The 22222-nt window shown below is 36.8% G+C and overlaps 1 protein-coding gene across 1 annotated transcript; it reads right to left on the bottom strand.

Moving 5' to 3' along the window:
* Positions 1-5336: 5336 nt before the first annotated feature.
* Positions 5337-21856, bottom strand: LOC117984206 (transcriptional protein SWT1-like). The gene is made up of 13 exons (XM_034970822.2): positions 21602-21856; positions 21299-21449; positions 20233-20844; positions 19635-19918; positions 19009-19147; positions 16265-16423; positions 12317-12420; positions 11386-11568; positions 9524-9710; positions 8980-9184; positions 8497-8634; positions 7392-7532; positions 5337-6963 (listed from the first exon to the last, which is right to left on the bottom strand). The coding sequence occupies exons 1-13, from the start codon at positions 21728-21730 to the stop codon at positions 6864-6866; spliced, it is 2532 nt and encodes an 843-aa protein (XP_034826713.1). The 5' UTR covers positions 21731-21856; the 3' UTR covers positions 5337-6863.
* Between the last annotated feature and the right edge of the window lie 366 nt (positions 21857-22222).

Here is a 22222-nt window from a genome sequence, read left to right on the forward strand (position 1 = left end):
GGACTCCGGAACCCTAAAAAGCAAATTGGGTCGTAACCTTTATTGGCTCAAGACAAATGTTTGGGATGAGGCAAACCATAATTTCTAACCTACAAAGTCGCAGTGCAAAGCGATTTAGAAGTAACATACACCGACAGGGTAGAAGAGTCGAGGCATCGTGTCATGCATCGTCATGTCTTGTATTATAGAGGTTATACATTATACATACGTATACCTCACCTGGTGTTGCTGGTTGCTCAACCAAGCGAACACTAGATAACCCTGTGTACCCAGTACCTGTAGCGCCTGTACCTGGGTTTAGCTGCAAATGTAATGGCATTTAAAAAACTGTGCTCGAGAATCGAACCTGACACTTCTTATTTTAGTAGGTACTTATTCTCACCGTCACAAACAATTTATTAAAAATAAAACAATGTGGTTTGTATATTTTTGTAGACATTTTATTTCTGACATTCTCATCATAAAAGAAGAAAAATATTATATAGTTTGGGTAAGTATATTTTAGAAAAGTGGCACAGCATTTTTCATAATACGTGTCGGGTGAGTGTGGAAAGTTGAAACACTCTTAGGCGCCATCTCCACAGACGAGAGAATCTCGGCGATAGTCTCGCCGTGTCACAAAATTCAATCCACGCTATTGTAGCGATTGTATCGGCCTGTGGAGATTGCCCCATAGAATTTTGTCACAGGGCGAGACTATCGCCCCGTTTCTCTCGTTCGTGGAGATGGCGCCTTAGGTTGAGTACTATAGAGCCAGCGTATCTCTCGCAGCACCGCAGTCCGCAGTCCCGTCGTGACCACGACCCGTGCAATTGGGTTGAAATATCGACAAATAAAAACTTCAAATTAATCGTGGTATGTACCCGTTATCTACATTAAAATAATGTATAGAGCGTACTTTGACGTTGCTTAGGCCGCAACTCCGTACGTTTAGACTTGGAAACTTCCATACAACTCACAGATTCTTGAGTTGCCAGTCGACTGAGAGTTGAGAGACTGGGCAACTATCGACCGTGCGTATAAGCTCTCAGTTTCAGTTAAAACGAGAAGGATTTATGCCAGCCATTAAAACGGGATAGATTTATGATATCGATATAGCGCTGTCTCGTTTTAACAGTGTCTTTAAGTCAATGTACGCTCTAAAGATGTCAACCCTAGATCGCCGCCACTATACAAAGATACACAACTTATTATTATGATTGGCTTTCGAAAAATGCTCACCTCGCCATATGAAAGTAAGTAATATAAATTACATTAATTCACAGAAAATACAAATTAAAAGAAATATTTATAATAAATAACTAAGGTCTGGCACGAACTGACTCTTTCTCTATTATATTTTATGGTAAATATAAAATGGAAAGAGAAAAAGAGAATATGGAAAGTCAAAAAACAAAGTTAACCAACATTTTACTTGATACAATCAACCACATTTAATAAATTCTTATTTCTATAATATACAAACACCATTTGTATAAGTAATTATTTAATTTTAAATGAATGAAGAGTGTTTGATCGATAGGTTCCCAACGAGTCACACTGAATCGTGTCACAGTGTTACTCGTTGGGAGCTCATCGACATTTTTCTCCCATCGAGTCACACAGTTACTGGTTGCAACTTTTTTATCCATTGTAATTCCCAACGAGTCACACTGTAGCTCGGGTGTGATTCGATGGGAATTTTTTTCCGATGGTTCCGTTCCCAACGTGTCACACTGTGACTCGTTGGGAACCCATCGTTTGAGATGATGATGCTATGCTGACTACGGCAAAGTCAAAATGAACGGTTATGATTTTAGCAGCCTACGTCGGTATCTACGTGTGATCCACCGTAGCGCCGAAACTACTGAACCGATTTTAATGAATGAGGTGTCATTCGATTCAAAATGTACGCACTATGACGTGTATTTCAATTTCGATTCCGTATTGTCAGTTTACGTACAAAACGCTTATTAAAGTGAAAGTTTTTTTTACATAAAAAGTCATACTCTGGTATACGAACAATATATATAAAGAATACAATGACATAATGCAAGGCGATCAAAATATAACGATTAGTCAGTCTTGGAAGACAATGAAGTTCCTTTCAAGATATTTATAATATTTAATGGATTAATCTTATAAGTAATTTAATTTATTTAAGCTACCGATAAAAATAAGCGAGTGCTAATGAGAAATACCTATAGGAATAAAATAAAAATATTTTTTTTCATATATTTTTATGAATACCAAAAATAATCTTAAAAAGTGTCAAAGAAACACTTTTGTAAAAACTGTTTAATAGGCTACTTGACAATTTTTTTAAGTTGGTCTTAAATGGTTAATGGGGTCGATTCTCTTGTACACAATCTCTAAACTAAACTGAATAAACAGGTCTAAATCTAGTGCTATCCCTTTCCGCAAGCAACATTATGAAAGGGATAGCAATAGATTTAGACGTACCATTTTAGTTTAGTTTAGAGATTGTGTACAACGGAATTAGCCACAATATTTGTCCTATTATATCAAAAAAATTAACACTATATTTTTTTGCGCCCTAAAAACCGTAAAACTTTAATTTAAAAAAATATTTTTCTTAGACAGGTGAAAACACTGTCGGCCATGTTTGGCCGATAGATTATCTGTGCTCTGACGTCATGCATTTGTAACCCTGTGGTTATACTGTTGTTTACAAATGCATGACGTCAGAGCACAGATAATCTATCGGCCAAACATGGCCGACAGTGTTTTCACCTGTCTAAGAAAAATATTTTTTTAAATTAAAGTTTTACGGTTTTTAGGGCGCAAAAAAATATAGTGTTAATTTTTTTGATATAATAGGACAAATATTAACCATTTAAGACCAACTTAAAAAAATTGTCAAGTAGCCTATTATTTTAAATGCCAATTAATATGTTATATGGATTTAAAAGACGATTTAGTTACACGACGCCCCGCGCTTATTTTTTTTGGCAGCCTGTACTTAACCTTTGTATTCAATTTGATCACAAAACTAATTAATAATATTATTAAATTCCATCAATCAAATTTATAATTTTTTCGAGTTTATAGAATTAGAGAATAATTAATAATTTAGTTTCGATTAAAATTGTATTGACCATTTAATAGTTAAAAAAATCGACTGCCTGTCTGTCAAAGTCTTCAATACTTAAGCTGAAAAAAACTATTAAATTTTTACTTATTTATAACAAAAATTGATAATAATAAAAGTCTTTCTATTGAAAAAAATTTAAAAATTGGTGAAAAAAATATCTTAATAATTAAGTAATATTTTATCCTTTAGTTCCTTAATATAATTAAGCATGAAAGAAACTTCATAAACAAATTGAAGATAAATACATTTATACAAAAAAAAAATCTAAATATTTTAACAAGTTTGTACAAATTGCGACTAGATACCGGTACGGTCACAGTCAATAACGGTATTGTTCAAACAAACCGATATATTACAAATACTACGTTATAACTAATAACGTTAACAAAAAAACCGATATTACAATATTTTATATCTTAATATTACTATGATATTAGAGCATTTATACACTTTACGATCCGATATTATGTCGTATCGCGCATATGAGTCCGCAAATTGCTATTGCGCTGGATCCATGTCTCATCAACATCGAAATGACGTCATTCGAGACGTCAGCCGAAATAACAATATACCATCAACTCGAAACTTCAGTCTGAGTTCAGTCTAGTGCTGACGTCACTAAAATGGCGGTCACGCGCATTAGCAATTTGCGGTACTTATACCTGATATTATGTACTTTGAAACACTAAAAAATTTTAACGATTCATATGGGATCAGATATAGTGTGTAAAAATCTGATATTATTATAATGCTTGTGTAATTACAGTATAAGTCCCGCAAATTGCTAATGCGCGTGGCCACGTTTATTGACGTCAGCAATAGACTGAAGTTTCAAGCTGATGGTATATTTTTACTTAAATATACGTCTAATGACGTCAACATGACGTCATTTCGATACTAATGAGACATGGTTCCAGCGCAATAGCAATTTGCGGGACTTATACACATATCTCTGCGAAAATAAATTGTCAGGTTTAAAAGTATGGCTATCCTTTTCCAAGGATAACGTTGTGGTAAAGATAGGCTCTACTTTTAGACCTGTCAAATGGAAACGGAAACAAAAATATATCATGTGTCTTACTTTAAAAAAAATTAAGTTTTTTTAAAAGTAAAGCACAGAAAATAAACATTAACATTATAACTATACTGAAAACTTATGTGAACTACATTCTTTAAAAAAAATTAAACAAACGAAATTATTTTATGCATAACGACTCCATTTAAGTCAAATGTATTAATTCTGGTAAATAAATATTCTTTCATTTCATTTCATTTCATAAACAAAATAATACATGGAAAAAATGCATACTGTAAATCGTAATAACATTTTTATTCATAACTATGTATATAATAATAGGGTCTTGGACTGTAGTAACTAATAACAAGACGTGATTTTTTGTATAGCGGTAGTTTATGGGGCTAGAATTCATTATTAAAGAGAATAATTTTAAAAAATCATGTTTTTTTTTTAATAATTGATTTCTAACGTCACACTGTACGGAAAGCGATTAATGATGTCACAAGGCGTACAGACAAATATTTTTTAACATAAAAATTTTCCCGCAGAAATTACTCTATTTTTATTATGTTAATAAATCAAAAAGCATTTGTCGTTTATAGATTGTGACTTCATGCGTACAGAGTGACATTCATGGTAAAAATTGAAAAAACATGTTTTTTAAGATTATTTCTCTTTAATAATGAATTCTAGCCCCATTAACTACCGCTATACAAAAAAAATCACATCACTTTAATACTATCAGTCCCGCAAATTGCTAATGCGCGTGGCCGCAATTTTAGTGACGTCAGCACTACACTGAAGTCTCGAGCTGATGGTATATTTTACTTAAATGTACAGCAAATGACGTCAAAATAACGTCATTTCGATGTTAATGAGACATGGTTCCAGCGCAATAGCAATTTGCGGGACTTATAGTTATATAGTGAACTAACTCTTACCACGGAGAGAAGGGCTATCTCTGTTACGTTATCCCATAGAAATGACAAAGACAAAACGTCAGTGGGCGTTAACTATTTTGAGTGACCAACTAATCACAAACGAGTCAATATTTTCCGTATTAACTTCTCTCCGTGGATAGATAAGTTGTTCGCACACATGTCAGCCGCACAAAGCGCGAGACAAAAAAAAATTTGTAATACTGAAAATGTAAGTGCAACGGCAATTGTATTTTTAATAGAAATAAATTTTATTTAATCTGTTTAATACTTTTTTTTTCCGAATTCCAGCCCAATCCGTCCAGTAGTTTGAGCTGTGCGTTGACAGATCAGTCAACCAGTCAGTCAGCTTTTTCTACACTAATATTATAAAGAGGAAAACTTTGTTTGTTTGTTTGTTTGTTTGTTTGTTTGTACTGAATAGGCTCAAAAACTACTGGACCGATTTTAAAAATTCTTTCACCATTCGAAAGCTACACTATCCACGAGTAACATAGGCTATATTTTATTTTGGAAAAAAATAGGGTTCCGTAAGATATTTGGGTTTTTCGGACACAAGGTGTAAAAAATCAACCAGAAAAGTTACTTATTTTGCGTACGCTGCCTAAACTATAAAAGATAGAACCATAAAATGTTCTAATTAATTGTAGATCTTATAAATATCTACAAAAAAGTCCGCGACACACTATACCCATCTATGTCGAGTGAGGCACAGCAACCATTTTTTTTTTTTTAAATCTTGAATTTTTTTTGGACTACATTTAAACGCGTTTATTTTACTCATGCTATTAATCCTTATCAAAATAAATGATTTCATCACTAAGAACAGTTTATGGAGATAATATTTGGTCTTTGAATGATTAAAATTGGACGTTTGGTTTTGAAGTTATGGCGAAATTAAAATATTACGATTTCTGCTGCACGGCCCGTTGTATTATATAAAGAGGTAATGTCGTTAAGTTTGTTGTAGGGGGTAATCTTTAGAACTACTGAACCGATTTTAAAAATTCTTTCACCAGTAGAAAGCTACATTATTCCTGAGTGACATAGGCTATACGGGATCTTTAAAAACCTAAATCTACGCGGGCGAAGCCGCGGGGATCAGCTAGTCTTTTATATATTAATATATTAAATTTTAATTAATTATATATTAATTATATATATAATTAATTAAAATTTAATATATATATAATTTAATTATATAATAAACTTAATGTACTTTAATATACATTAAAACCTCCCTGGAATTACCTAGATAACGTTAGTGAAAAAAATTATACCAGTGAGAAAATCACAAACAAACGTCACACAAAATGATTGAAAACAGAACCGCAATTTTTGAAGTCTGTTAAAAATCACGTTCTTTTCGGCGCGTGCGGCTCACGCTAATGTGCGACCACCTTCAGTGGAATGATTAGAGGGAGAGGAAGGAGGAAGTTTCAGGGCAACGTTCGATAAAATTTTCATAGATGGCGCTAAATAACCCTACCACTAAAGATGAAAAATAATACCTGTATCTATATGATCTATGCTTTAATGTTTATGTGATGACATAGGTGAAGAGTAACAGCTAGCGTGCACTGCAATTTTCCTTACGTTTCTTCCCCACAAAATGTGTGAACTATAATAGAAGTAATTAATTAATTTCGCATCCGATTTAAATTTAAAAATTTAAAGCATAGATGATATAGATATAGGTATTTTTTTTCATCGCCATAGAAGTTTTCAGCGCCATCTATGAATTTTTTTTCGAACGTTGCCTGGAAACCTCTTCAGTGGGAAGTGACGCATTGACTGTGACTGTACAACGCAACTAATTCATAGTGTGATTATCGCTAGATAACCTATGTTTACATACGTTCAGTATTTCCGACAGCTGGGCGAACTTGCTGTGGGCCTCCTGTAACATGTTACTGGAAAAAAAAAACGTTTGTTTTTAAATACTGACGGATTTTTTTTAAACATACTAGTTTTAACCATCGTTTTGGGTGTACTTTCGAAAAACACATACAGGGTGTAACCAGCAACGCTAGCAAAAACGAAGACAGGTACTGATAGTGACTGATATGATACCACAAGAAAAACGCGAAAAAAATATAAGCTTGCATCTCGGAGAAAGGTATAAGCTACTTTTTATCCCAGCTAAATGAAAGCGCGAGCGAAGTGAGCACAATTTTTCTTAAACATCATTACTAAAATTATACGTTTTAAAATAACTTAGATTCATGTCTAGGATTTCAGAGGGATGGTTTGAACCCTCAAAGGGGGAGGGGCACTGGCTATCGCGAAGTTATACTCACATTTTTCTGAGCAAATTCATTCATTGGTGCACGTAACTCACCTGCATTTGATGCAAAACGACTGTAGCTCTTCCCGCGTGACGTTGTTGTTCATACAAATGGCGGACAGCGCGTCTCTGAACGCGACGTCTAATCTCCCAACTCTGTCCTCTATACTCTCTGTACTATCTGTGCATAGCACGCTGAAACAAAACATATCCGATCAAGGGCCTGTCAGAAGTCAGAACACGCATAATATGGGGTTTTTATAACCTCCAAAATTGTTTTGTTGACGCCTATTATACAGAACTAGCGACCCGCCCCGGCTTCACATGGGTGCAACGTAGATACTAATGTGGGGTTATTGAGGTGTCATTGCCTCGGAAACTCTCAAATGAGAGGATTTTTTCCCGACCTAATTCACATTATTTCAATTTCTCTAGGGATCTCTAATTTTTTGAGAATTAAACTACACCTATAAACCTTCCTCTTGAATCACTCTATATATTGGTGAAAACCGCATTAAAATCCGTTGCGTAGTTTAAAAGATCTACGCGTTCATACATACATACATACAGACGCGGGAAGCGACTTTATTTTATACTATTTAGAGATGTAACCAGAACGCTGGCAAAAACAAAGACAGGTGAACGTATTGATGATTACAGATATGGTACCACAAAAAAAACGCGAAAAAAAAATTATATAAAAAATTCCTATATTTTGTAAAAGTTCACGATATATTGCAAATAAAACATCTGACTGACGCTAGAGGTCAACGAACGTTCTATAAGTAGGTCACTCGGAGTCATTGCCACGTCGTAGGTGGGGCGTTGACCCGAGTTTTGCACGTTATACATTGCGGGTTTGAAAAATACTAAATCACTAAAACTACAAAATGAGACAAATAATTATTGGTATTGGCTTGTGTTTAGTATAACAATAATGCTAAGTTTTTGCTAGACCAGAACCTGAACATGGTTACACCCTGTATAATCAGTAGAACAAAATAATTGTTGAATACGATTCATAGCGCAGACTGGGTGCAAGTTAGTACACTCGCACACAGTCCCATAGTACTTTGGAAGGACGGGATTGTTCGTGCGTGTTCGCACGAACCGAATTCGTACGAAAACGCATCCTAAGTGTGAATACCCTAATACTAACCTGTTGATAGCTCCCGTGAGATCGTTCACGTGTCCGCTGAAGAGCGTCCACTTGCTGGTAAGCACGGCGAGGGGTTCCGTCCCCGACAGCTTGTCTTCTATGCTGTGAGACACGCCTAGCGCGTTGCACAGCTTGGCACTGCAAAACAATGTACATACAAGTTAATTGAAATCTAATAGATAAATAAATTAACCAATACCTGGAGAAAATGGTCCAAAGTCCCTCAAAAGCGCGTCTGTACCATCCACAACAGTTGCATAACAGTCGCTCGCCTGTCGCCTTCGCCAGTTCCATGTATTGTGGTATGATCTGACACTGCTTTGTAAAACTCACTAATAGCTAGAAAAAACGGTCCTAAGTCCCTCAAAAGCGTCTACCACCGCATCAGTACCGTCCGCAACAGTTGCGCAACAGTCGCTCGACTGTCGCCTTCGCCAATTTCATGTATTCTGGTATGATCGTACACTGCTTTGTAAAACTCACCAATAGCTAGAGAAAACGGTCCAAAGTCCCTCAAAAGCGTCCACCACCGCATCACTACCGTCCACCTCGTTCCCGTTGCGCAACAGTCGCTCGACTGTCGCCTTCGCCAGTTCCATGTATTCCGGTATTATCTGACATCGCTTTGCAACGTCCATACAGAGCTCCTTGAAATTCGCCACTTCCGATTGGGTAAGTGTGTTTGGATCTGGAATTAATGAAATAAAAGATCAAAAGTCGATGTTAAAAATTATAAACCTGAGCCGTAGGCGAAAGTTTGTAAAGAAAACAATAGCGCAGATTCTGTCGTCTTTCTTTAAACTAAATTTTAGTTTTGATTTTTAATATTGCTAAAAAAGGATGGAACATGAATTTTACATTCAAAGGAAATGAGTCATTTTTTATGGAGTATATGATCAAATATTGGAAATGAGTTATGTTTCAGCAAATATTGGAGCAAATTTAACTGTCAGCGTCGAAGGAGACGCTTTGAAAGAAATTATAATAATTTGATATTATAAAAAAAAAGATATTACAGAAAACTCACTTTTCTTCTCAATAGACGTCAAACTATTCTTGAGGTCAGTTATCAGCTGCTCTATGCGCGGGAATACCTCGTTGAACACCGCGATCCAATGTTTAAGCAAACATTGGAGCACATCGGCCAATGTCCAAGGCGGCGCTTTGAACAGCACGTGTTGCCAGAGATTGTTGTACTTCGCACGCATTTCATTCTGAAAACAAATGTTTTACAAATGTGACAATGATAGATGTATTCACTGTAGTGTAGCGAGAAAGAGATGGCAATACACCAATGTTGCTTGACGCTAAGATTTTAAATAAGAACAATCGAACTAGTGCTATTTCACTCATAATTTGCGCGTACAAAACATGGCGCGTAGGCGACAACCAATAGCGGACGGTCACACGCTATGATTCCTCTGGCACCTAGCTACTAGTATTGGAAAAGCTAGTAGAAATTTTGCATATAAAGAAAGATTGTCTTATTTCCAAATGTATTCGTTAGAAAAACGTAGGGAACTTTTAGATCTGCAATTCTTGTATAAAATTTTTAATGCTAAGATCGACTGTCCTCAACTATTGAGCAGCTTCAAATTTAAGGTTCCTGTCCATTATCCACGTAAACCCATTACACCACTTTGTCCACCGTAGAACTGTCCTTGGCGCGAATTCTCCTGTCTCTAGATTATGTAAAACTCTTAACCACCACAGCTCTGTCATTGACATTAATTCTGACTCTTTATATAAGTTTCGGGAAAAGATCTTTGCATATTGGAAGTCTTGAGTAGGAAGTATTATCGGTAATCTTATTGATGTTTGTTTTTTTATTTTGTCTCATATGTTTGTAAATGTTGTATTAACTTATAATTGGCGACTGCACTTAGTAAGTAATATTTTCAGAATTAAGTTTTTTTTTTAAATGTGTTAGTGTAAGTAGCCGTTAGTTAATTTAAATAAAATAAAAATAAAAAATAAAATGATTGGCTAGGATAATTTCGCGCCATGCAAAAATAAGATTTCTGCATGGCGTCACTTATAAAAGTGACAGTACTATACCCAATTTGAATAAAAGGCTTTGACTTTGACCGGTATGTCGATTTTGTAAAACCTGCATCAATCACTATCTCAATTGTTTTGATTGGTTGAATTTGTGCGATTCTTGTTGCAACAACGCATTGTAGCCAATAGTGAGCGAGCGTCAACCAATCAGAGGTGATTGTGATTGTGACATTGTAGCTGTCATTCTACCGCAATCGAGCAGCAGGTGAACTAGTGAGGAAACTCTCGGCTTGATTCTTCGACATCTGTCAAATATTAGGCTAGGGGTAACGTGAAATCAAAGATACTTAGTAGTTTCATAGCCTACCTAGCGTTAAATGTGGGTAACATTTGACGCTTGCCAGTGTAGGCCTCGACGTTTTGCCACAAGTTTCATACATAACTCTCCTGAACTGTGCTTTGCCTTTGATGAAGGGTTTGAAGTTGAACTGAACTGAGTTTGTTGTGGGCTCTTCTCAGACCTGGGCGCGTTTGGAACCCTCGTAGCTTTAGTTTTAACTTTGCGTAATAATTATCACCACTATATCTTACAAATACAACATCTGACCATCAAAAAGAGTAATTTATTACCTATCCATACTAATATTATAAATGCGAAAGTGTGTCTGTCTGTCTGCTAGCCTTTCACGGTCCATCCGTTCAACCGATTTTGACGAAATTTGGTATAGTGATAGCTTGCATCCCGGGGAAGGACATAGGACTTTTTATCCCGGAAAACCAAAGAGTTTCTACAGGATTTTTAAAAACCTAAATCCACGCGGACGAAGTCGCTGGCATTAGCTAGTTTTGAATAAATCATTTGACTTTGACTTTGAACTTTGAACTTACCTCCAATATGTTGGCCAACAGATGGTATATGGTCTGTTGGTACCGTTTGACGCTGGCCAAAAGGTCAGGGTCGCTAGGTTGTGGCTTATTTTCTACCAACTTCTTCAGCTCATTGACGTCAATTCGCTTTACGCCATTGATCGTGGCTTTGTTGCACAAGTTCTTGTCGTTTGATACTAGAATCTGAAACAATTGCTTTTTTTTATTTCTTTTGAAAATGAAATTATTTATTTTGCCATAGGTGAGTAACAATAGGTTATGGTCATCATCATCATGATCAACCCACTACAGAGCACGGGTCTCCTGTCAGAGTGAGAAGGGTTTTGGCCATAGTCTACCACCAGGGGCGTGCAGGTCATAGAGGCATAAATGCACTGCTTACCCCAGTTGTAATAGCTCAATGCATATTTTTCATTTTTTCATTTTGAACAGATTCCTAGCTAACTAATGCCTACCCTGGCTTCAAACCTGTGCACGCCACTGTCTACCACGCTGGCCAAGTGCAGATTGGCAGACTTCACACACCTTTGAGAACATTATGGAGAACTCTCAGGCATGCAGGTTTCCTCACGATGTTTTCCATCACCGTTAAAGCAAGTGATATTTTAATTACTTAAAAACGCACATAACTCCGAAAAGTTAGAGGTGCGTACCCGGGATCGAACCCCCGACCTCCAATTGGAAGGCGGACGTCCTAACCACTAGGCTACCACAGCTTCTAGGTTATGGTACTATGGTAGTAATGAAAATATCGAAAAGCCAATGTGTCTAATATATTCAATTGAATGTAAATAAAAATATAGTATCATTCAGTATTCAAGCATTTGAATACACCTGTTTTTCAGCATTCAAAATGTAGGGATTGGCGTTACTGGGATCACACAGTATTGTGATCCAGTGACGCCAATTCCTACTACTAACAGCAACATACCACGTTTCTGCCCCTCTCCATCTGCTGCAGACTGCAGTTCAGGATCTCATCGTCCGGCACCTCGCACGGGTAGATGTGGGAGTTCGCGTCCCTTAACGACTGCCCTGGAAATTGTCTTCTTACATTTTATTGTCTGACTAGCATATGCCCGCAACTTCGTCCGCGTGAACCACTCAAATTTCGAGCCCCTATTTCACCCCCTTAGGGGTTTAAATTTCAAAAATCCTTTCTTAGCGGATGCCTACGTCATAATAGCTATCTGCATGCCAAATTTCAGCCCGATCCGTCCAGTAGTTTGAGCTGTGCGTTGATAGATCAGTCAGTCACCTTTTCCTTTTATATATTTAGACTAGCTTATGCTCGCGACTTCGTCCGCGTGGACTACAAATTTCAAAACCCTATTTCACCCCCTTAGGGGTTTAAATTTCAAAAATCCTTTCTTAGCGGATGCCTACATCATAATAGCTATCTGCATGCCAAATTTCAGCCCGATCTGTCCACTAGTTTGAGCTGTGCGTTGATAGATCAGTCAGTCAATCAGTCACCTTTTCCTTTTATATATTAAGACTAGCTTATGCTCGCGACTTCGTCCGCGTGGACTACACAAATTTCAAACCCCTACTTCACCCCCTTAGGAGTTGAATTTTCGAAAATCCTTTCTTAGCGGATGCCTACGTCACAATAGCTATCTGCATGCCAAATTTCATCGGTCCAGTAGTTTGAGCTGTGCGTTGATAGATCAGTCAGTCAGTCAGTCAGTCAGTCAGTCAGTCACCTTCTCCTTTTACAGTGGCGTGCAGCTCATAGAAGCATAAACGCACTGCTTACCCTCATTGTAATAAATCAATGCTTATTTTTCATTATAACCTGCCGTAAAACAAGTTCATACCTAAATGCATACCCTGGCTTGAAATCCTGTGCACGCCACTGTCCTTTTATATATATAGATATATAGATTAACGAGTCTTATTGGAGGACTAGCTGATATGGTTATAGCTAATATGGTTGTAACATACAAACGTCTTGTATAATCACTTGCCCAAATATATAATTGAGACGCGAGAACTTCCTTTGTTTAAGATAAAATTGAAAAAACTATTGTTAGAAAAGACATATTACTCGATTAATGATTACCTTGTAGAGATTTTAGTTTTATTTTAATTTTTGACATTTGTAACATTATCATTTAAATTTGTATTTTTTTGTGACTAAAGGTTCGTACGCACCTGAGCGGCGCGGCGCGGCGCTTCAGTGAGCTTCACGTCGCGGCACAGAGCTTCAAAATATCATTTCTATCATTTTGTATGGCGCATATCGCACTAGAGCGGCGCGGCGCGGCGCTTCACCGCGCGTTGCCGCGCGGCACGGCTGGAGAGAATATTTTGAAGCGCAGCGAAGCGACGCGCAGTGCAGTGACGCTAGTGCGACATACCCAGCGGCGCGGCGCGGCGCTTCAGTATGCGTACGTCGCTCGAATAAGATACACGCGCATCTTGTTAGGTATTTAAAGTACAGGCAAGAATCGGCAAGATAGACCTCAAAATAAATAACGTAGGTTTAATTTTTGACACATGACGTGTTCCTCATGCTCTTAGAAGTATATGCTCAAAGGTCCCAACCCCTAGGATGTCGGCTTCCCCCCTTCCCAGTGTCTAAACGTATAAATGTCTCTCCGAGCGTTATGAGAAAACATCAATGGTAAAAATAATCCTGATTAAATAACTATAATATATTATGTACATATTATACCTACCTACTTCATCTAGGTAGAATTAATAGTTTCGGAAATATGCCTACCTATTGTACTTGTGTTTATATTATACTAGCTTATGCCCGCGACGTCGTCCGCGTGGACTACACAAATCTCGAACCCCTATTTAACCCCCTTAGGGGTTGAATTTTCATAAATCCCTTTTTAGCGGATGTCTACGTCATATTAGCTAGTTAGCTAGCCAGCATGCCAAATTTCAGCCCGATCCGTCAAGTAGTTTGAGCTGTGCGTTGATAGATCAGTCAGTCAGTCACCTTTTTCTTTTATATAGGTATTTAGATATAATATGTACCTGTGTTTACCTGCCTATTTTATATATTCTATTGCACATAAAACAAAGACATTTTGCGAAAATGCTTTTTCTAATGTAATTTCCACAGAACCTAAGGGACTAGCTGATGCCCGCAACTTCGTTCGCGTAGATGTAGGTTTTTTAAAAATCCCGTGGAAACTTTTTGATTTTCGGGATAAAACTAGCCTATGTGTAGGTACACATAGGCTACTTTTATCCTACAGGGTATAATCTATCTCAGGTATATAGGTACGAGTAGGTAATTCCCGGAAATGTGCTCACCTATAGAAAAATCTAAATCCACGCGGACGAAGTCGCAGGCATCATCTAGTTGCATTTTTTTTTAGATTTTTAATCCCGTGTGAACTCTTTGATTTTCCGGGATAAAAAGTTGCCTACCTCTGTCAATTCCCGGAATGCAAGCTACCTCTGGTCCAAACTTCATATAAATGGGCCTTTAACAATCCTGTGGAAATTCTTTCATTTTCCAGGATAAAAAGTAGCCTGTCCTTCCCCGGGATGTAATTCAACTTTGTACCAAATTTCATCAAATTCGGTTAAGCTGTTGAGCCGTGAAAAGCTAGTAGATAGACAGACAAATACACTTTTGCGTTGATAATAATATAAGTATGGATATGCATAAATATTTTTTTATAATTTCCATAAAAACTATCATCATCATCATCATCATCAACCGATAGATATGTCCACTGCTGGACATAGGTTTCTTGTAGGATTATATTACCGACCTGTGTGGTATACCTATTGTTTCTAATGTAATTTCCACAAAAACTATTAGGCAATAGCATAAAGAATTTTGTCTTCGACATTCTGAAATAAATGTGAAATGGTACAGAGTCATTAAGAAGGCGAGGAAACAAAATGTGATATCCTTCTTGATAGCGTGACTTTGGTATGTCAGCAATCCATTTCTTCTTCTTTTTTAGGGTTCCGTACCTCAAAAGGAAAAACGGAACTCTTATAGGATCACTTTGTTGTCTGTCTGTCTGTCTGTCTGTCTGTCTGTCTGTCTGTCTGTCTGTCTGTCCGTCTGTCTGTCAAGAAACCTACAGGGTACTTCCCGTTGACCTAGAATCATGAAATTTGGCAGGTAGGTAGATCTTATAGCTGACATTTGGGGAAAAATCTGAAAACCGTGAATTTAGGGTTAGATCACACAAAAAAAATTAAATTGTGGTCATGAACTAATAATTAGTATTTTCAACTTTCGAAGTGAGTGACTATACCAAGTGGGGTATCATATGAAAGGTCTTCACCTGTACATTCTAAAACAGATTTTTATTTATTTTTATGCATCATAGTTTTTGAATTATCGAAATCATACGACTGTAGTACGGAACCCTCATTGCGCGAGCCTGACTCGCACTTGGCCGGTTTTTTTCTCTTCGATAATTCGTTCTTCTTCTGCACAACAAAGAAATAATAATCAAATCCTCTTCACTGTCGCTCATCTTGCGACGTTGTTGCTCGTACGCGAACGGGTATAAAAGTGACGCGCAAGTGACGCGAGGTGCCGCGTACTGAAGTTGTAGTGCGGTAGGCACCGTCGAGCGGCCTGAGGTGAAGCGTTCTGCAGTCGGACTGAAGCGCCGCGCCGCGCCGCTCAGGTGCGTACGAACCTTAAGTATTTAATTTGACTAATTTTATCAAAACTATGTACACGTTGTTCGGTATATCATAAGTCATAACATATTGCATGCTAATAGGCAGAATTTGGCTGTACCTTTTTGTTTTGTAATATCTGCACTGTTTACCCATATTTGCAATAAAGAAATTTGAATTTGAATTTGAATTTGAACGTCTATAAGGGTTCCCTGTTTCTAGTTTTACTACAGACCCTAAAAAAAGCAAATAGTGTTCATACCTTTGATCCGGCTGTTCTCAGGCAGTGACTTGTAGAGGTAGTCCATGGCGGCTTTGGCGCGCTTGCACAGGGCTCCGTTGCCGTTGTTGTTGTCCTTGAGGCGGTCCAGCTCGTTGATCACACGCCACGGCACTAGCAGTGTCGGTTGCTCGCTGTAACCTACGAAAAGTACGTTACAGCGAGCAACCGACGTACCGAGGGCGTAATTGAAGACGACAATCTTATTTATTTCTCCTTAAGTACGTTTATAGAGTATATATTAGTCTATTTTATTAGTATATTATATATTTTTATATATTAGTATATTATATATTAGTATATTATATAGTATTGAGCCTCAATAGCTCAACAGGTAAAGGAGTGGACTGAAAACCGAAAGGTCGACGGTTCAAACCCCGCCCGTTGCACTATTGTCGTAACTACTCCTAGCACAAGCTTTACGCTTAGTTGGAGGGGAAAGGGGAATATTAGTCATTTAACATGGCTAATATTCTTTAAAAAAAAAAATATATATTGGTATTATACATATTATTTAATACATGTATTAGTGGTTTATGTATTAGTATGTATCAGTTATTTGAATGTATGTTTATTAGTATATTACACACCACCTGCAGTCTAATTTTCCTTTTACTTTCCAATATTTAAGGTTGCCTGGTAGAGATCGCTAATTAGCGATAAGGCCGCCTTTTGTATCTTCCTTCTGTCTGTGTTTTTTATTCTTTAATGTAATCCTTCTTGTGGTTGTGCAAATAAAGTGTATTTATTATTATTATTATTAAAAGTACAAAACGTATTGTTGCCTATATCAAGTAACTAGCGACTCGCACCGGCTTCGCACGGGTAACTTATTATTACAAATTACAAAAAATGGTTATTGTGAACCTACACAACCATTTTTAGGGTTCCGTACCTCAAAAGGAAAAACGGAAGCCTTATAAGATCACTTTGTTGTCTGTCTGTCTGTATGCTTGTCAAGAAACATACAGAATGTATGTATTGTGGGAATGAGTGTAATATTTTATAATAAAATTCCACAACCAATTTTAGACTTGCCTTTACACAAGTTTAAAAAATGTGTTAAAAGTATGCTCCTAAAAAAAGCATATTATACAGTCGCAGACTATGTAAACGATAAAAAAGCTTGGATTTGACTCGCTCCAGCAATGCACGGGGCTGCAATGGCTTGTATAGTACGGTATAATAACATTGTAAATTGAAAAATTAAAAAGAGCAACCGCCGAGTTTCTTGCTGGTTCTTCTCGGTAGGAACGGCATTCCGAACCAGTGGTAAATTAAAACTACCTGACTATTCATAAACACTTTTAAAAAGTTTACATGAATAAAAAAACATTCTATTCTATTCTGTTCTATTCTAAACCTACAGGGTACTTCCCGTTGACCTAGAATCACGAAATTTGGCAGGTAGGTAGGTCTAATAGCAGACATAAGGGGAAAAATCTGATAACCGTGAATTTGTGGTTACATCACACAAAAAAAATTAAATTGTGGTCGTGAACTAATAATTAGTGTTTTCAATTTCCAATGTAAGATAAATATATCATGTGAGGGTGATATGAAAGGGCTTCACCTGTAGATTCTAAAACAGATTTTTATTTATTATTATGAATCATAGTTTTTGATTTATCGTGCAAAATGTCGAAAAAATACGACTGTAGTACGGAAACCTCGGTGCGTGAGCCCGACTCGCACTTGGCCGGTTTTTTTGTAATTATAATAACTGTAATATCGCGGACATTTTTTTAGAACTGTTTAAGAGGAACAATTCCAGCGAACATTGTTATCGTATTTTAACTATTTACGAAGTTAACTTTAACTATTTACGAAGCGCACGCCACGGAAGCTCACAGGAGACGATTTTTTTCACATTATTGCTATTTTCGTAGGGATCTCTAATTTTTTGAAAATTAAATATAGCCTATGCCGCTCAGGAAAATGTAGCTTTCTACTGGTGAAAGAATTTTCAAAATCGGTCAAGAGATTATCCCCTCAAACTAACTACCTCTTTATAATATTAGTATAGTAGTATAATATGGTACTGATTCTGATCGCACCTAAATTCTAGAGTATTACCAATGGGTAAGAAAAGACGCGAACACTCTAGAATTTATAATCAGAAAAGGACCTCATGAAGTCATGACTTTATGTGTCAGTCGTGAGCCTATTGTTTATTTGTAGAGAGCATACTAAAATTTAGTGTCTATTCAAAATTAATTTTCATTTAAAAACATTCGAAAATGTTTTCAAAAAACTTTCAAAAATGTTTGCAAAAAACATTCAGATTTTTTCTATAAACATTCGAAATTCAATCAATTAGAAATTTTGTTTTTGTGATTGGTTGGTAACTCAAAATGCTTAGCGCCCACTGATATATTTGCCTCTATCATTTGTATGGGATAACAGAACAGAGATAGCGATACTAACTTCTTTCCGCCGATAGGGGCGCACAGTCAAGTTGAGTGTTTTTTTTTAAATTATTGTTTGTAATAGACTAAACAACTTTCACTGATGCATCTATATCATAAGTGCTTCGAGTTTTCGAAATGTAGACATCAGGCGTGTTACGCATATTCGCATCCGCATCCGCACATGCATAACATTCGCATTAATTCATCCGCAACAACCCTCGTAGACATCACCATTCTGTATGACGAGAACCTTGTGAGAGCCGAGACAAAAAGATGTCTTTTACTTTACTTACCTTCAAATTACCCTTACTTTACCTTTAATGTGTGAGTTGAGTACGTTCTTGATAAAGTCAAGTTCGTGTATAAAAATGTTGGTATCAACAACCAGTATCACACTATCCGTGTTGCTGATGTTGTCCCGAGGCATGGAAAATGATGGCATGTTTTGCTTCACCTGAAACATTACAAACTTACATAACTATAGCTATACATCCGCGGTAAAAAGTTAGTATGTAATCCCATACAAATGATAGAGACAAATATCTCAGTGGCTGCTAACCATTTTGAGTTACCAACCAATCAAAAACAAAATTTCTAATTGATTGAATTTCGAATGCTATTTGAAAACATTTTTGAATAGTTATTGAAAACATTTTCGAATGTTTTTTGAAATCATGTTTGTGGCAGGTGGCAGGGAGCCACGTAATCCATACTTCCATACTAATATTATAAATGCGAAAGTGTGTCTGTATGTCTGCTAGCTTTTTACGGCCCATCAGTTCAACCGATTTTAACGAAAGGTACAAAGATAGCTTGCATCCCAGGGAAGGATATAGGCTTCTTTTATCCTGAAAAAGAACGGGATTTAAAAAAACTAAATCCACACGGACATGTTGCAGGCATCATCTAGTGGTCTATAAATTTAAAAAAGTCATAGAAACCTCTCTAATGTCTTCTATCTCCATAGCCTCATCATGTTTAGGATCCAATTCGTTACTGTTATTTAAAAAACTGCTCGTTTCCCTTTCAGCTTCAAAACTCAAACTAGCTCTCAAGGAATCCATCCTGTTTTTTGCTGACGGGAAGGTCTTTATTTCTTTGGATGCTGACACTTTGTAAGCTAACTTGGATTTGATAGCTGACACTAGCTTACTGGCTTCAGAGAACTGTGGTGGGGTAGTGGGGTGCTTAGAAAACGGATATTCTGGGGTTTGACTGCATATACCTGTGTAAAAAGCATAATCATAATATATAAAAAGAAAAGGTGACTGACTTGACCGACTCATCTATCAACGCACAGCTCAAACTACTGGACGGATTGGGCTGAATTTTGGCATGCAGATAGCTATAATGATGTAGGCATCCGCTCAGAACGATTTTTTGTAAATTCAAGTCCTAAGGGGGTGAAATAGGGGTTTGAAATTTATGTAGTCCACGCGAACGAAGTCGCGAGCATAAGCTAGTATTAAATAATAATCACAACCCTCAACAATGAGGAATACCTACTATGCAGAGAGAGAATGTAATTAGACTACATACCTTTTTCTATATCAGCGAAAGTGTCCTTTGGTTTCTCCTTACTACAAAACTCTTCAGGTAACTGAGCTTTCATAGACGAAATTATTTTATTCGCTGCAAAGAACTGTGATGGTGACGGGATGGACTGTAAACTGTCACTGCTGGGTGACTGTGTAGTCCTAGAGTCATTTAATGGACTTTTACGTTCTGATTTAGATTTCTGAGGTGTTTCGTTACTTTTGTTTTTACTTGCCGATACTTCAAGACTATCTTCATTCTTTGCTTCAGAATTTAGGACATTTCTTAAATGTGATAGTCTTGTATTAGCTAAGTTCTTTACAGGAGGTCGCTTACGTGATGTCTCTGCCGAACTAGAGCTACTTCTTGATGTAACAGTTTTTGGAGTACACTTTTTAGGAGTGCCTTTTTGGATTTTCGGTGTGCTGGTGCTTTGAGGAGTGTCAAACTTCCTTTTCCTCTCATTTTGTTTTGGACTTTCCTTGTTACTGGTACTACTGCTGGTCCCAGTAATACTAGTATTCCCAGTAACACTTTTGTTACTAATTTTACTGATATTACCAGATTTACTGTTGTTACTGTTACTGATGTTACTGCTAGAAGCGTCTGTTTTGTCTAAAAGCAAAAAGTGATTAAATAAATAGACAAATCACTCCACGACCCATATTATTTATGCAAAAGTGTGTTTGTTTGTTGATTTATTGGTTTGTCCTTCAATAACTACACAGCAGAGCAAGGGATTAACGTGATTAAAAACCTAATTCCACAGGTACAAAGTTGCAGGCATCAGCTAGTGTATAAAATATTGTATAAATCTCATAATTCATATCATACTCCTTTATCAAGCTCTACATATTGAACCTATACCCCCATGCAAGCTCAGAGAGTACAGTACTTCATCCTGTGAGAGTACAACACAATGTGTATAACACGGCTGTGCTATATGTATACTGCATGATGAGGCTGGTTATGCAACCACCTCCCTTCCTGTTGACAACTTCCATAGCCCAGTAAAGGGCATTGTGGTCTAACATATAAGTAAAAATTAAATTTTATAGTGATATTAAACCTTGTTTGGTCTTTTTCTTTGAAGTACTTTCTTCATTGCCATCGCTTTTTCGTTTAGCAACTTTCTTTGTAGTCTCTTCTCTCTTTCTCTTGTCCTGTTTGTTTAATATTTTCTCCTTATTACATGCCTTTTTTTGGGAATCGTCGTCATCCTTCGAAAAAGAACAAAATTTATTCAGTTGTAAGCAATCACACAAAAAAAAATATTATGTGGTTTTTTAAAAGAATGCATTGTGCATAAATAAATAGCAAAAGAACCGTGATACGAGAGTAAAAACTATGCGAAAAAAATTACGAAATTCACCTGTGGTTGCGTCCATGAAGATTTTCCGGTTTTCCTATTAAAATAGTAGTTTCTCCCCGGAATCGACTTGGACTTACATAAAATCCATCCATCGGGTAGCTCTTGGTCTTTCTTTTTAGGTGATTCCATAACGGAAAACTTACGCCCTTTCGCTGATTTTCTTTGTAAAATATAAATAGAGAACAGTTGTGTTGATTAAATTTTGACATAACAATTTTAAAACTAAAAGACAAAATTATAATGGCGGAGGGCGGATCGGAGATTTGCTGCGCGATTGCGGGAGAATGACAGCTACAATGTCACGATCGCAATCATCTCTTAGTGCTCGCTCATTATTGGCTACAATGCATTGTTGCAACAAGAATCGCACAAATTCAGCCAATCAAAAGGGCGCCCTACAGATCAGTTGTGCCAACGTAAACTTGCCGCTTGTCTATGATTATATTTAGACTTCCGACTACCCTTGCTTCTAGTCTGATATATTTTAAAATAACTTCACCCGTAACAATACATCCCTTGATGAGTACTTGACACCACAGATATAATATGTAGGTACTTGACCTTATTTTTTTGTTTTCTGCTCGAGTCTGTGGTTGACATCAATAAAGGTGATAAACCCTC

Source organism: Maniola hyperantus, chromosome 8, assembly GCF_902806685.2.
Source record: "Maniola hyperantus chromosome 8, iAphHyp1.2, whole genome shotgun sequence".
NCBI classification, from domain to species: domain Eukaryota; kingdom Metazoa; phylum Arthropoda; class Insecta; order Lepidoptera; family Nymphalidae; genus Maniola; species Maniola hyperantus.

Coding starts and splice junctions, on each gene's coding strand:
- LOC117984206 (XM_034970822.2), bottom strand. CDS start 21,730: ATGGAATCACCTAAAAAGAAAGACCAAGAGCTACCCGATGGATGGATT. Junction 16,424..19,008: donor ACTCAACTCACACATTAAAG/GTAAAGTAAGGG, acceptor TACTTTTCGTAG/GTTACAGCGAGCAACCGACA. Junction 6,964..7,391: donor TCGTTTTGCATCAAATGCAG/GTGAGTTACGTG, acceptor TTTTTTTTCCAG/TAACATGTTACAGGAGGCCC.